This window comes from Tinamus guttatus, unplaced genomic scaffold (assembly GCF_059628265.1).
Source record: "Tinamus guttatus ecotype Peru unplaced genomic scaffold, ASM5962826v1 Tinamus_guttatus_pri_ptg000497l, whole genome shotgun sequence".
Taxonomy (NCBI): Eukaryota; Metazoa; Chordata; class Aves; order Tinamiformes; family Tinamidae; genus Tinamus; species Tinamus guttatus.
This window is the reverse complement of record NW_028289031.1, coordinates 1,154,139-1,170,837: the sequence shown is the minus strand read 5'-3', so window position 1 is coordinate 1,170,837 and position 16,699 is coordinate 1,154,139. Positions and strand designations below refer to the sequence as shown.

Below are 16,699 nucleotides of genomic sequence, written 5' to 3'. Positions count from 1 at the left end.
CGATCAAGGCCTTTGTGACAGGAGACACAAGCCAGCCACTAACATAAGTCTGCTGGGTTGAAAGTTTCCCTGTGGGAAGGACACCATCACCATTAGCAAAGCCTTTGCTGTGCTTCTCAAACCTTCATTTACCTCCGGTTAGGGAAACTATCACGAAGGATGGATTTCGGATTGATCTAGGAGTGATTTTTATGTTTTCAAATCTAAAGTCCCACACAATTGCAGAAGTCAGTCTAAACTGAAATCATATCTGTTTGCAAACCTTTAGAATGCCCTGAAATACTTGAAAGAATATGATGACTTTTCAATGAAAACCAAATCATTGCCTGCTTAAAAGAGAACCAGCTGCCCCTTATTCTTTGGTAGATTCAAGGCCTGACTGCACTGGGAAATGGAGGAAAATTCATGCCAGACTTGGTGAATTTAAAGTATTTTTTTATTATTATTTAATTTGGTTTTGGGAGAGGATAAGAGGATCAGATTGAGAAGGGAAAGAGTATCCTTGCCTCAGACCTAAAAAGGCACAGACCAGGCTTGCACAACAAGGGAATCTGTACAGCCTTAGCAACACTGCAGCACAGCATCACTTGCAAACGGTTCTGAACTTCTAGAAGATACTTGAATTTAAAACAGACTTCATTTAGTTCAATGAAGTTCAGTTTAATTAAAACAACATGGTGATTTAACTTATCTGCTTTAAGTTCACATCTTTAGCTAATTTGGCTTAATTTTTCTTGCAAGTCCCATAGAGACAAGATTTAGGCTCGTGGAGAGGGGCAAGTCCTTTATTGTCTCTTGCCCTCCCTTCACCACCACTGCTAACCCAGTCCCTCCCTTTCCTCCCTTCTTCTACGGCACATCCTCCACCCTGCAAGCCCTCAGCCTAATTCTCCTACAGAAATCCCCACAGAGGATGCCAAGGCTACACCCCCCAGCTCCTATTGCGCAGAACACACTTCCCAAAGCAATACAGATGTGTGATAATTGAAGCTGGTAACAACCGAGCAGCGACAGTGCATAATCCAGCACAAAGAAGATGGATCAGACTCCACAAAAAAGCATTTTGCATGCAACACTCTTGAGGCACAGCCACTAGTCTTTGCCAGCCCTTGCCAGAGGAACAAACACTACCTGCTCCAACTCCTAAAGGACAGCAGAAGCTGGACTGATTAGTCCTGCCAATAACCAGGCCTTTGGCCTTGTATTCCAGCTCCCCAGCATCTATCTTCTAATTTTGCCCAGGTTTGCACGCGTGGCTGCAGGAGTGACCTGGGAGCGGAGACCTTGCAGGCTGCCCAGCACGCGGAGGCAAGGCCTGCAGACATGTGTGCAGCCTCCCCGCTGCTCGCGGCCGGGAGCGCGGCCTGGGAGCAGTGCTCGAGCCGATCCCAGCGCATCCGGAGGAGAGCAGCGGGAAACACGCGCTGTTGGCTAAGCAACGGGGTACCGTAGTGGTTACCTCTGATCCCCAGCTGATAAAACCGAAAACTCTACGACACAGAGCACAATAGAAGCTCCCTTACTTTTTGGGCTGTCCGGACTTCTTGTTGCAGCTCTGCCTTTCCCTTTTGGAGTTTTTAGTCCTTCGGCAAGATACTGGTGACCACTTTCTCCTAGCTCCAGCCTTCGCTTTGCCTGTTAAAAAGAAGAAGAAGAAAAAAAGTTAACAGGGTGTCATGGAGCATATTTCACTTTATCAAACAGATTTGGGGGCTGTAGGAAAGGTGGGCAGCAGTGAACATTTCACAGCAATGTACTATATCTGTCCAGGTTCTTTCTCCATGCTCACGACCAGGAAATCTGATTATCTCCTAGAATATGCAAGTGGACTTAAATATTTCACTCTCAAAGGCTAGGTTGATGGTTACATTTGAGAGGCAAAAAAAAAAAAAGTGATTTTTAGATTATAAAGATAACCAAGTTAGACTTGTATGACCTGCCTTAGCAAGGTCAGGATACCATATAGATGATACCACATGTGTGAAACATTTCTGCACTTAGATCACTTGAGAATGCTTCAATTAAGAAAACTAACAGTCTCTCTGACAGGCACCCATGCATGTACACACAAAACTCTGTTTTTACTGAAAACCTCTTTTTATCCCTATAAGCATGAGCACAGGTAACATTCATACAAATCAATTTTTTCCTCCCCTGTTTCAATAGGCGGCTTTATGAGAGGATCAGTAAGTTCCTGCACAATAAATTTTCCAGCAATGCAGCCCCAGGCATTGTATCAAGAGCAACACTGGATAACTGTTCCCTTCTGCTTGTCAACAGTTTGTCTTTGCTGAAAGCACAGCCGCTAAATTTATTTCACATGAAGTACAATATTTGTGTTAGGGCTGCCTACGTAAAAACAAGATGGAGGAATTGGAGCAGAAATGCTATTAGAAAGAAGAGGCCTGAAAACTGAGCTCAGCTCAGGGCAAGGCTTTGTAGGACATTTTGAGTAAGAAAAATACTGACTAAACTGTTGGTGTGACACATGGACAAACGGCATTGAAAACTGCCATCAATATAAATTTTGTTCCTAGACAGAAACATGACTTACTAACTTTGGAAACAATTCTATGCTGTGTCATGCAATTCAATTTAATGAAATTTCATTTCAGGATATTTGTTATCCTAACAATAGAAAGAGTGTTACCTGGCAAGATACAAAAAAAAGAGAAGAGAAAGAAGGTTTGTGTCTAAGGAAAATTACCCACATAACTGTTTTTGAAGAACATTGATTACTCAACTAGGCTGAATCATTCAGAGTATTTTATTCGCTTGCTCTTTAGCCTTGCTCCAATAAGTTGCATCATACTCTGCTCCTCAGAGAACCAAGGTAAAATAATATGTTCTGCTATAAACTTGTAGATAGATGTTTCTGTGCCGCAGATTTAGCTCATGTGTCTTATTTTGGGTCTGTGACCCACAAAGGCTCTAAATACATTCATTCATATCTATTTATTTTTGGAAAGCTAACATCTCAGAGCTGGACTCCATTCGCAAACCTCAAGCTTATTAACAGGAGAGTTAAAGCACACAAAATTCATACAGACCAACACTCTACCAACATCTGCAAAGTGCCCAAGCCACTTTTCTCACTGTTTCGTGCAGAGGAGCCAGGCATTACCTCCTGGATGGCAGAGCAAAACCTGACCTGACTGCACCCTGCTAACCAGCAGGCACGTGAGGCCTCTGCGGCCTGATGTCTAGAGGCAGGAAATGTCTCTGGGCCTCTCCACACAGCAGCAGCTCTGTAATCCAAGGGCATAGACTTGGAAAAGGACAAAAGCACCCAGCTAATATGTTTAGCCAACATAATTGGATTAAATTAAGATTAATGCTATTCTATAGAGAGAAACACATTTCACACTTGCTTGAAAAGTGCTTTTTCCACCTTCAGAACTCAGAGAGCAGGAAGGATGGGTGAAAAGGAAAATTCAGGGCATGGGAGAACTAGGCCAAAGGAATATAACTAAAGACAGAGGCGAATCTCAAAAACAGGTGTGAGAAGGAAAAGAAAAGCTAAAGACATAAAATCCAGAGATTTGCAGTGGCTCTGTCCATCAGAAGAGAAATGAAGGCAGAGACTGCACATCTAAACTTTTTGCCTGAACTTGCCTGTAGCGTCCCAACAACGCTATTTTTCCCCGGCTTTTGTGGTTAAACACTTACAGCCTTCCCCTGTGAACTTCAGATAAGCAGGTTTGGTGGCTACCAACCATAAACAGCATCCTTTGGCTGCACACAGTTGTGCAAGTGAGTCTGGCTGTGTTTGGGAGTGTCAGGAACAACACGATCTTCCCGGTTGCTTTAATTACTAATCAGAGCACTGTACATACAGGCAGTGTAAGATCATTGACTTCTGGAAAAATACCAGGTGACAGAAACTCTGCTACAGTAAAGTTATTTTGTAGGACACAGAAAACCTAAGAAGGAGATACAAAACAAAATATTTCAGAAGAGATTAGAAATAGATTAACAAAGCTATAGAGAGGCAATTTTGGAATATTTAATTGCTGGCCAGACTTTATACATCACTCAGCAACTGATTCTTCTCCCCTTCCTTTTAATATACATACTTCATAAATGAGGAGACTCAGGATTGAAAGAATATGCTCTCACTTTCTTCTCTGTGACGTTTATGGCTCGAAAGGTTTTTTTTCTGTGTGCAAGAGATTCTGGATGACTCACGTTTTCTCTCCCCCTCTGAAGTTATTTGAGGACTTTCTGATCTCAGATGTCTCTTGAGAAATCTCAAGATCTGCTTTGAGCGATTGACAGAATCGATAGCCCTTTAATCTTAATCTCAATTTGCAAACCTCTCTGCTAGAGCACTGTATTCACTATTTGCACTATTTGTTCAAATTTGTGTTGTTTTTATATCACTTGATTGATCATAGCACACAAAAACTTCTGACATAATATGTGGGACTCGATAAGATGTACCAAGCCCAAGGATACCCTTCTAAAGCATCCCAATCCTGTAGAAGTAGTGGAAACTTTTCAGTGACGTGAAACTTGAACACAATAAATGGAACAAATCACATTACAGATTAGTGAGGATCATAAAAAGATGGAGCAAGCACATGGGACAGTCAGAGAGGTAAAGGCACCAACTCATACATCTAGAAAGAGACATAAAAGTCATAGGAAAGCAACCTATTAATCTGAACCGGCCACCTATCCAACCCATTTGTGGGGACACAAAAAAAGGGCATCAACTCTTTGGACTTCCTTTTCTCTTGCAATACTGTGAGCAAATGCAGATGTGCATCACTATTCAGTGTGGACCCTTGGCAACAGGTGGCACTTAGGAGTTTTATGCACTTTTCACTTTAACTCAGTTCTTAATAACTAAGCTTAACACCACTGAATAGCTGCTGCAATTAATGTCAGAGGCACAATTGCACTCACGGTAGGGTCTTCATAGAAAGACTTGTCTTTATAGAAAAATAGTTCAAAAAAATCCTCGGATACATTAAATTTGGGGTTTCGTGTCTTGCTGCACTAAGCCTCACTCCTGGGGAAGGGAATTGGCGCCAATTTAGTAAGAATTAATAAATAAATGAACTAATTAAACACACATACACAAAAGAGCAGAGTGTTACCTTGCAAGAATGTAAGTGATAGCAGATTGGAAAGGAGAAGCTAACAGGCAGCAACAGCTAGCCAAGGGGGGGAATGGAGCAGTGGGTAAGAGCCTACTCATTTTGCTCATGACTGAGCCATGTCAGACGAAAGCCTCATTTTCTGCATGAAAGTTTGAGGGAAGAAGCAGTAAAATTCCCTCTAATTCTTTCCAATGATAAAACCATGGAGCATAAAGTTGCCAAACTATGCTAACCAATTTTTTTCCCGCTAGATGACTCCCTCAGCTTTAATATTGGACATGAAACAGTTCTGCTGTTTGCAAGAGACAGGCCTAAGAAAAAATACATTTCCCATAGATCCTTCTCAAAACCCCGGAATTTGACATATCCCTGCACCTATTCTGCTTTCGAGCAGGAACAGGATATTTGACAGGAGGATGCTTAGAGCTAGGCATATACCTTTGCTAGCCCCTCAAAACCACAGGTTTAAAAACACTCCAAAAAGGGTAGCCGGTATATTTTCAATCTAAATATTAGCAGCCAGATTCCACGTCAGATGGCAAGCGCCGCAGCTCTTGGGCCTGGCCAGGCTACGCACATGCCATCGGTTGGGAGGGCTGGACTCTGCTCCAGCGCAGAGCGAGACAGATCCGATTCCCGCGATTCCTCGCAGGCGCTCAGGGCGCGCTAAGGGAGCAGCAGCGGCTCATATAAACACAGAGGAACAGGCGCCGATCCCCGAGCAAACCAGGACAAAGTCTGCCGAGACGGAGCCAGAAGAGAGAAATCACTTACACCAAGAAACTGCAGCGAGGAGCTGGAAAAAAACTCCGGCCCGAGCGAGCACAGCGAAGCGGGAGGGCTGGAGTGACCACGCAGAGCAAGGAATAGCTGGCGCATCGCGCGCGGTGGCTGCTGCCAGAGCAGGGAACAAGCCGGAGCAGGGGACGAGCGGGAGCAGCGCGTGGCAGCGCTCGGCGGTGCCTCCGTCGCGGTGCAGGTTCGGGGAGGGCAGATGACTAAGCCTCGTGTAGGCCCTCGGAGATATTACAATTGCTCGGACCAGATAAAATGACAACTTTTCTGGATGGTGCCATGGCGCTGATATTGCCGGGGAGGGGATCCGAGTCTAGCCAGAGAGCACAGATAAATTCTGACTGGGTTGCGGAAACCGTAGCGCAGGCACAGTGACAAGACAAGCACGCTTTGCATAAACCTCCCCTCGCGTCTCCAAAATTCAGCGAACGTCTATAAATGCAACGATGAAATAGAAGGTCTGAGGCACGAATCCTAGAAAACTGCCCCGGAGGTCAACAGCGGCAGAGAAGAAAGCCAACATTGCACGGGAAAGGCTAAAAAAAGGCACCTTGGTGAGAATTTGCAAGGTAGGACTATTTCTGTACCAGGTGAGGCCATATGGGCTATGCCCTTTGGACCCATTCAAATGAACCCAAAAAACTCTGCAGAGCAGTTCACACACACAATGATGCTCAGGGTTGGCAAAAACATGCAACATGACTACGGAAGCACTGCCATCGCACTCCTAGGGACAGCTCCTATCCTGGTTCTTCTGCTGAGGAATTATGAGGTTAATTTGCACTCCAAACACCTGGAAGAGAGAGGAATTTCAGTTTCCCATGGAAATATATCTACTTCTGCACTCTCTACAGAGTTACCAATGACTTGGCACCATATTACCCCCAGTTTCAGTGGTTAATGCTGGTAATATTAAACCTTATCAAGGTGGTTTAAGAAAAAAAAAAAAAAAAAAAAGGCAGGAATACCATCGGCTAAACTCCTTTCACGTGTAAAAACACAAATTAATTAGTCCTGAAAAGGGAGCTCTGAATGTTCTCTCAAATCTTCACCAAAAAAATATTACTTATCTGTCAAAAGTGCGCTTTCCACTGATAGACTACACAGAGGAAAAAAAACAGGAATGGCACTTTAATGGAAGCATTGCCATAGAATCTTATTTTACACAGAGCCCATTCAGTAGACCGAGGTATAAAGTATATAAAAGCATACACAAAAATAGTGCCTTCAAAATGGAATACACTGCAAAACCAACACCAGTCTGTAATATCACCGTGTGTTAGTCAGGATTACTAGGTGAATGACAAGTAGTTAGTGTTCAAAGTAACAGTTGAAGAAATATTTTAAAGAAAATGAAGTATATGATACAAAAATCGTTCTAATTGGCCCACTCTAACATAAAAGTCCCATATTTTCTTCCTAGAAAATGACAGCTGTAGCAAAAAGGTAAAAAAATTAATCCTTTCCAGTACACCAAGTTGTGTTTCCCAAGCTATCAGCTTACTTTTCAGCTTACCAATTATCAGCACGTTACAGTTTTGACCGAGATAAATACTTCCCTAGCTCCCATACTGAAATTGTTCGTTCAGCTTCACAGTCATTTTTTTTATTATTTTTATGTGAATGGATATTATGAGAAAGTCCCCTTTGGGTGTCTTAACTGAGTTTATAATCCAACAAAAAGCTACCTCGTATAGCTATCAAATTAAGCTACATTCTGACTATCTGCAGCCCATCCTTGTGTTAGGTCCTCAGAGCTGAAGGTCAATATTGGCACGCCAATGCTTAATAAGACACCAGTCTTATTAAATCATCCCATTTCCATCGATCTTCCATTCTCATGATTCCCTCAGAAGTATTGGGAGAGTCAAGGAAGCCATGAACTGTAAGTGCTTAGGTGTCTAACCATAAGACTTGCATTTAGCTTAGAAAATTCAAATGCATGCGGCTAAGTTTCAACTACAGATTTTTGCTTGAAAATGGGATACGAGCCAGAGAGGCCTAGCAATGGCTTTCAGCTCTCAGGTTGAAAGTGCAAAGGTTGCTGTTAGATGAAGAAGTAACAGCTAATGTCTCTCAGTTATTATTGCGGGACATCATGCAATACCATTTTAAGACCACTAAAATATATTAGCTTTCAGATATTATCAACAGTTACAATACAGATGCTTCTATTAGCTCACCATCAGGCTCACCCTGGTGTGGAGCACACACATCTCACCCAGGTCAGAAGAGAAGAATATTGTCAAACATGTTTAAAATAGAAAAAACTATCTCAAGCAAACCAAGAGAGAAGTCAAACATAGCAATGGAAAACATGCTTTTTCTTGACCTACAGCTGATCATTTTCTGCAGGAGATGTATTCTCAGGGTACCAATGCCCTCTGATTTTCTCATATGTCTTGTGGGTAGCTGACGTGCCGGGAGTTCCAAGTATATTACATTAACTAATATTAATGTAACTCAGATCCTGATGTAAGCAGACAACCCATTTGAAGTTGCTCTATTTTCTGCTGGTCAGTCTAGTCGGGTGCTCACAGGATCAGCCTGCATCCTGCCAGCCTTGTGTTCTGTATATCAGTCCTGCTCAAATGTGCAGTTTATCTCATTCCCCAGTAATGGTGCAACAGTGTATGTTTTCTTTGCACTAGAATGGGAAGGACAAGACAGAATATGGTTGTGCAAGAAATAAACCAAAGTATAAACCATGCTCCAAGCCCCAAACCAACAGAATTACACCTATGCTGCATAGGAAATGAATCATCTGAAATCTTTCTATTGCAATTTTTTCCACCAAATATGAAACAATTGCTTCTTACTGGAAGCATTTCACTGTACTAAGCTTGAAGGCTTCACTAACCACTCCGTGTTGAAATATGAAAAGTTATTTTCAGGAAACTGCACCCAGTTTTCATCTCAACTGCTCAACTGCCCAAGGTAGACAGCACACATGTCTCTGAGTAATCCTGAAAACAGCTTGATGCAAAAACTACTTCTTAATCCCAACAGCTGCTAGAAACTAAGTTGTATTTGCTTAAAGTAGAAGCTCTATAGATAAAACTGCCAGGAAAAGTACCAACGAACAGCAAAAACTTGTACAGAGGTGGACACGGGTGAGCCAGTACCTTGCTAGGGATCCTGACTGCAGGTTTTTTGGGATGGAGGGACTGGGATGCAGTACGACTGTATTTCCCTCTACTTTCCCTTGGAGCACAGCTGAAGATGGGCATGGTGGCAGGGCAACCCATGGGCCTCCATCAGGCTTCACCTTGAACACGAGCCTACACACTGGTATCGGGGCTACCTGCAGTCTGTGGACTCCTGTGGCAATAGCTGCTGCTTCGGCAAGACTGAGGCTCCAGCTTTTTATTTGCAGTTCACGTCCATAATTTGCCAGCACAGACATCACCCTTTGGAAATGCCATAAAACAGAGCTGGCATTGAACTGGCAAACTGATTAACTGATTGCAGGTTTGCAAGGCGGAAGAGCAGCATCATAAAAAGGCTTGTGGTTTAATTTTTTGATTGTACATATATGTAACAATTTGTCAGAGATAGCCTGCTTTGAACATTGCCCATCAAGATGAAAGCAAACCAAATCAGAAAGCAATAGTTTAAATCTACATAGCGTCTGGACATGAAAATATGGTGATATTTTCATTTGGCTGAATAGCTATTTGCAGCATTTCAACCCTTCACATTGCCCAGAGCTTTCCAAGTGGTGAAAACAGAATGGTACTGGAACAAGGGAAATAAATCTAATATGTAATTTTAATGTTTTCCCAAAGAAAAATAATTAGAGGCAGTGGGTCTCAAAGTATATTCTGTATTATTTTTTCTTTTGTATTTAAGATATATATATTTTTCTTTTAAAGTCATTGACTTCAAAATAAAGTTGTGATTGAATTAGTTCTGTTGAGTGATTTTCAATCTATTTGTAAAAACTGGCACATCATTAAAACAATCTTTCAAATGTTATCAGTTGTCTATCAAATTATCTGCTAAGTAATAAAATCCTTGGAAGGGGGAAGAAAGGACATTAAGACGACTGGAGAATAGAGTAAACCTGCTTGGAAGAAATTCCAATAAATGCCATTAAGTATCAAATCACAGGTAATACCCATAGCTATGCATATATAGGGCATATATATGGAAATAGTAATGAACCGAGCTACTCTTTACTTACTTACAAAACATTGGTTGGTGGAAGAATATAGTCATAAAAATCTTTATGAAGATACAGTTAACACTGTTTAATACTTTAAAAAGTGAGAAGGCTCCGTGCTCCCCAGGAAGAAGAGGGAGGAGCACTCGCGTAGCAGCAGCGGGGCTAACTCGCAGCATCGACGCGCTGCAATGATGCAAGATTGGGCTTGCATCACCAAATTGCAACAAAAGCCACAGCTTCTTGGGCCTTGTTTTTCATGGAAAGGAAAGGATTGTATCTGCCCAATTACACCAAAGAGGCTCTTGGAATACAGGTTTTCATGCTCACACAGGTCTGCAGTTGGAGAGATCCTGCACGCCAACCCACCAAACCTTCCTGCGCTCCAAGGGAAAGACACTGAGCTCTAATGAGGCTGTGTTCAGCGACCACATTGATTTCCTCAGTGAGGTTAGATGCACCGATTATTTACATGGAACCAACTAATTTTTTCTTTAACTTCTGAAAGATCTTGCAAGGGGATCAGTATACAAATACTCAGAAACTATAGCAAAGAGCTACGAACCAGATGGAGCTAAGTTGTAAATACTCAGATGTTAATCAGCATTGGTTTTGTATATCATGCCCCTAAACAAGGGGAAATCTTAGAAAAACAGCTGATAGCAACCATGACTGAGTATTTGTCATTCACTGTCAGAGACATGATATTCTTGCATCTAACTACTTGCTCTACTAGTGTAATTAGTTATGAGAAGTCAGCTCTATGGTGGTATAATCTTTTATTTTGAACTACTTCCTTAACCTAGGCCCATACAAGTGCAAAAAATACAACTGGACTCAAAAGTAATAAAGGTACTTTGAATCCAGTTAGGGTAATAAAAATATATAGATTCCAAAGGACATTGGGAAAGCTGACAAAATCTTTCAGGAGGCAACCAGACCTACAAAAGATGAAAAGATACTTAAGCTATAGAGCTAAACAGGAGCAAAAATATACAGTTCTAATCACTCGCTATAATACAGCTCAGCCTGTTAGATAAACTGGGGCTATTTTTTAGCTTACTTATATGCTTATATTAATGCTATCACTTAGCATTATAAATTAACCCCAAGAAGTTATATTTGTACCTACAGTAACCACACTGCTGTGCTTGCAAGGAGATCTGTAACATCTTCAAAATTTGATCAGGGATTTTAAAATTGAGTGATTTGCGTAAAAAAAAAATCTCTAAGTAACCTTTAAGAAGTTAACACAATAACCTCTTCCACATACCAAACCTCAGAGTAACAAAAATAAATAACAATTGCCCATGAAACAGGAAACATGGTTTACATAGCCAAAACAAACCATTCCTAGAAGCAGCCAAAAAGAGCCTCCATTAAACAACAGAAAGTCACAAGAACAGAAAAAAGCCTATATTAAATAAATAAATAAATAAAATCATGTATTAAAAATAATAAAATAAAATAAAATAAAGAGAGAAAGAATCACAGATAGCTGGAACCTACAGAGTCAAGACGGAGACCACCACCTTCCATTTGGATTGGGAGTAGATGTTCCTCTCAAAAGATTTCTTCATAGGATATTTCTTTGTTTATCAAGTCAACTTCATTTTTACTTAGCCTGGATTGCTAAACTCTGAGGACCATGTCGAAAATTCTTCCTCCCTCCACCCCATCTTTGTGTCAAAATACACAGCTGTTGTCCATACTCTTGTCTCACTAATCTGTTTGGCTGTAGACAGCTTATATTGCTGAAATGATACAAAGATAACCAAGTTCTTCGTGTTTTAAATTCCTTATAATGCCACAGAGAACAAAATACTGCATCTAGCTTTCATGGCCATGCATGTTGTATCATCAATGGCAAGGAGCTGAATGACTGGAGAATGCTGGCAAAATGAAGAAAAACGATCCAAACAGCAGGATTTGCTTTATTCCCAGTGACAGAAGCAGAGAGCAAGACAAGACAAACAGCAGTCTGAGAGAGAAGTGAGTCACCACTTACCAGCCTAGATCATTTTCTTTCACATCTGGGTATATTCTGTTATACTAAAGACAGGACAATCTAAAAAACTGTTGTGATAGTCTAATTTAAAAGACAATATCCAAACTAGAGGTGTCATCACAGAGAATAAACTTCTAAGGGAAAGGTTGACATGTATTTGAAAAAATATCCCTTTTCACTACAGGGTGAAGGAAGACATCACAGGTCAGAGAGTCAAGCAAAGACCTGTAAAAGTTTGACTCACCCCAGACAAAATCTATCCCTTCTATGTTCTTCTATGTATGACTTCTTCAGAAAAATGAGTATCCCCTTTAAGTCTTAATTTCTTAAATGAAGCAAATGTTGCATTTTCTAACCCACCCTTTGGTCAAAGAAAAGAACCTGACCTTCTAATATGACCTCTTACATATCACCAGATTTCCCTTAGTTACAAAGTAATTAAAAACATTTAACTCCTAGCTAGAAAAGCAAATGTCTGACTGACGTTCAGACCTTGGAATCTCAACAGCAAGAATCTCAACTGTAAGAAAGAAAGGGATGGCCAGGCGAGCGCTTGCCGGGAAGGACTGCACACACCATCGCTCCCACCACATGTCACATAGAGGGACTTGCTCACCCCTCAGGTCTGTTCAGCACTGAAACCACAATGCAAAGCTCTCAGCAAGGAGCCTCTTCTGTCACACGTTAAACGTCTGTGAATATTTCCCCCTCACTGAAAATGTCTGACTTCCAGGTGGAATTTGCTGTGCTTCAGTTTCCAGGAATGAGTTTGGATGTGCCCAATTTCAACAATTTAAAATAAAATAAAATAAAATAAAATAAAATAAAATAAAATAAAATAAAATAAAATAAAATAAAATAAAATAAAATAAAATAAAATAAAATAAAATAAAATAAAATAAAATAAAAAGATAGAGACTCCACACTGTCTCTGGACAATCTGCTACAGTGCTTGACCATCCTAGCATTTAAGATGCTATTTCTTATGTTCAAATGGAATTTCCTGTACCCATTGCCTCTCATCCTGTCACTGAGCTCCACTGAGAAGGATCCATCTTCTTTATTCCTCCCCTCATGTTTATCTGCTTTGTTAAGAATCCCCTGGGCCTTCTCTCTCTCTCTATCTATCTCCCCAAGCTAAACAGTCCCTGCTCTCTCAGTCTTGCTTCATATGACAGATATTCCAAACTCTTAATCATCCTCATGGCCCTTCCCTGAACCCACTGCGCTAGGTCCCTGCCCTTCGTGTACTGAGGAGCCCAGTGCTGGACCCAGCCCCACCACGTGTCTCGGCAGGACTGAGCGGAGGGGCAGCATCACCTCCTCCACCTGGGCCCCTGCTGCCTCCTGGTCACCCTGGGGCCACCAGGACCCTCAGGGCCTTCTCTGCCCAGCTGCTCTGCAGCCGCTCGGGCCCCAGCCCATCCTGGTGCTGGGGGCTGCTCATCCCTGCCTGGGGGCCGGGCCTTTCCCTGGGCTGGCCTTGAGGAGGTTGCTCTGTGCCCATCATCCCATGTTGTCAAGGTTCCTCTAATCAGAGCACAACCTCTGGTGTATCACCCACTCCTCCCACTTCTCCGTCTCGTATACTAGTCAAGTCATCCCTTAATATTATTTTGAACAAGCAAAACATTGCTTAAATAAGTTGCACTGTATGGTATTTCCTTCAGACCTCAAATAATTTTTGCTGACCTATTTAACATCTTTAATTTTTAACATTTTCTTTTCAAAAACTCAAGGATTGAATTGTGTATGTTATTCTAGTATCAGCTGCTGCCAGAACTGTTTGCAGAGGCAGAAGTCTCCTTCTCCTCCTCTCCCCGTTCTACATGCCAGGACACAAGCCCCAGTGCCATCACTCCTCAGCATTGCACTGGAAGCTCCTGCTAGTTGCTTGTCAACCCACTTTTCAGAAATACTGCTTTCCAGGAGACAGGCCTTCTTTCATAAAGCCTTGCCTGCATTCCCTGCCTTGCCTTTGGCTATATTAAAGGCACAGTTTGTTTGAATGTGCCTACAGAGCAAATTATGAGAGTATGATTAGCATTTACTGTTCTGCTAGCAATTAGTATCAAAAACAGTTTGTCTACTTTTAGGACACCGACAAAAGTATTATGTAGTGCAGATATTAGTAGAAATAATTCACTGAAGTCAATGAAAAGGACCCGTTTCCAGATCTGTCACTTAGCCAATTTTCCATCCCAAACCATACTGACAGTGTTTGTTTGTTTGTTGGGGGGGGCGGAAAGGAGGAGATTCCTTGAGTTTGTTTTTTTCTGTTTTAATCTAAACACTTGCTTTGTAAAGTTGAAGAGCCTTGCTATCAATCTCATTTCCATGTCAGACAGCTACATCTTGTCTATCTTTTCACATTTTGGCAGTGGGGAGGAATGTCTGGAAAAGAAGGGTGAAGGTGGGAAGAACCAACATTTGGATGCTGGTAACAAATATTTTGAGACAAAAAACAAGCACTTCTTTTGTGTTGCATACAGGACAACTCTGCCTTCCAATTGCATACTGCTTAAACCCTACAAAAAATAAAATAAAAAAGAAGTTTTATTTCAAGACTATTGGACATCCCCAAGGAAGACAGAAAATTTTAGGAATCCCAGAGCAAGTCTAGAAGAGCACAGCATTAACAGAGAAGTGAGAGGCAGAGTTTGAAAGAACAAACTCAAGCGTTTGCTGAAAAGCATAAAGCTGAATCCATTGCAGACTCAAGTTCAGAGAAAACCCATTTGGCTGCTTGCGCTAGTGCCTTCCTTTTTCCCTTTCTATTACCTGCCTTGCTGTATAACTGTTAGGGCAATGGACAGCTGAACAGGATTTTCCTGGAGAAGTCTTTCATTGGAACTACACACATAAATATCACCTATTAAATGCTGCACTAAGAAATCCTTTATTTAAACAAGACTTCTTCTTTCTTTAGAAAACTTCTATTCAGTTCAGACTCATAGGTTCTTCCCCAAATGTGCTTTAATCTGTTCAGAAGCTAAACAACCACATGATTTAATTGTGTCTTTCTCACAAAACGGAACTTTCCTATGATCAGTCCCCCTTGATCCTTTTCTTTCTAAAATGCAGCTTCATTTATGAGTCATCATTCCCTCCTCCCCCACTCCACCTTTTTCAGTCTCTCCTCATTTTATCCTTTTTCTTCCCCTCCCCTCCCCTTCTCACCTTGATTTAGTAGAAGTTGTAAGTTTAGCAAACTAAAATAGCAAGTTTCACAACTGGACATGAGATATTCTTAAATTTAGACCAAATGACCCCTTCCAAAGTATATGGGATCTTTCTATCCAGAGAGATTTACAGAAGCTTCATATAATTATGGAAAGGGATAGGATTAAAAATAGTCTGTTTGATGGCCTTTCTCTACAGTATGTGGCTGGAAAGGAGAGGAAGGACAGATTTATTCTCTCAGCAGCATGACAGAGAACTCAGGACAGTTATTTGAAGCTTGTAGGCTTCTAGCTTCCTAAAAAGCCTACAGTTTGGTAATTTTCCAATTACCAAAGAGAGAGAGAGAGAAAAAAAAAAGTCCACATTTTCTACAGCAATTATTTTTGCAGATTTTTCAGATCTATACCAAATAACATAATACCAAACAATATCAAACAGTAGAGCAAAAATTACCCAGGAAAACTGGACTACAATTGCACTGTTTGAGATGACAAATTCTTACTTAGTCTGAAGCAGGAAAATTTTAATGATAGTCTTGGAAAAATGCTGCCTTGCCAGTCATCAGCAACCTATCTTGAAAGTATAAAACTCGCAAGAATTTTCTGCTTGCCTCGACATCCCTAGCTCCAGCCCTTTCAGCCAAGCATCTGTCAGGGACAGCAGTAAGACAGTGTTCTTGCTCAAGGCTCCCCTCCTACACCTCGCACTGGCAAGTCCCCTGCGTTCTGCGCTAACTTGGAACCGAGTCCTGCGGCGCGGCCCTCTGCTTTCCAAAGTAAACTGGAAATTTTTTGTCCTCTTCAGGTAAATACGTTTTATTGAATTAAATATAAAAAAGTAAATATGGTGAAGTTACAGTGTTCCTTGTGTAAAAAGTGGATTCCAAAATAAATAAGAATGCCACATAGCTTTCACATTATAATATTCTGTGAGCTTTTCAATGCACAGTGGTGCTAAAGAAAGTATCAGGAGGAAGATGGGAATTTTGGCAGTTGCCCTGGGGAGAGCTGAGGCTTCTGGCACTGGCTAATTTGTGGAAGGACTGAGGGGATAAACACATCTCAACGGTTGAGCTGAAGTAATCAATAATGATACATTTATTGTTAGAGATTCTTTCCAGAGTTAACACTGCATCAGTAGACTTATTATTTGGAGGTTCTTACATACATAGTGATATATGTCCTTTTACCATTAATTTGAAGTTAAATTTGGAGGCATGTTTTGGTAAGAAGAGCTGAAGCCTGCAACAACATGGAACAAGCAGGGTTGTGGGTGGTATCAAAGGCACCCGTGGGTGCAGGCAGGCTTCACCTATAAGGCTGAGATGAAGAGGGGAGACCCTGTCAGGCATGCAGACACAAAACTCAATTTTCTGTGATGAACTTCCCATATGACTGGCATTTGTCACAGCTAATCTGACCAGTAGCCCTAGGAGCCCTC

At 41.4% G+C, this 16,699-nt stretch overlaps 1 protein-coding gene across 3 annotated transcripts in view; it reads right to left on the bottom strand.

Moving 5' to 3' along the window:
* Positions 1 to 16,699, bottom strand: part of E2F3 (E2F transcription factor 3) — a 40,889-nt gene that overhangs the window by 8,475 nt on the left and 15,715 nt on the right. For all 3 annotated transcript variants that reach the window (XM_088533396.1, XM_088533394.1, XM_088533395.1), the window contains exon 2: positions 1,524 to 1,635. In XM_088533396.1, coding sequence (XP_088389522.1) covers positions 1,524 to 1,635 — 112 coding nt within the window. The remainder of the gene's footprint in view (positions 1 to 1,523; positions 1,636 to 16,699) is intronic.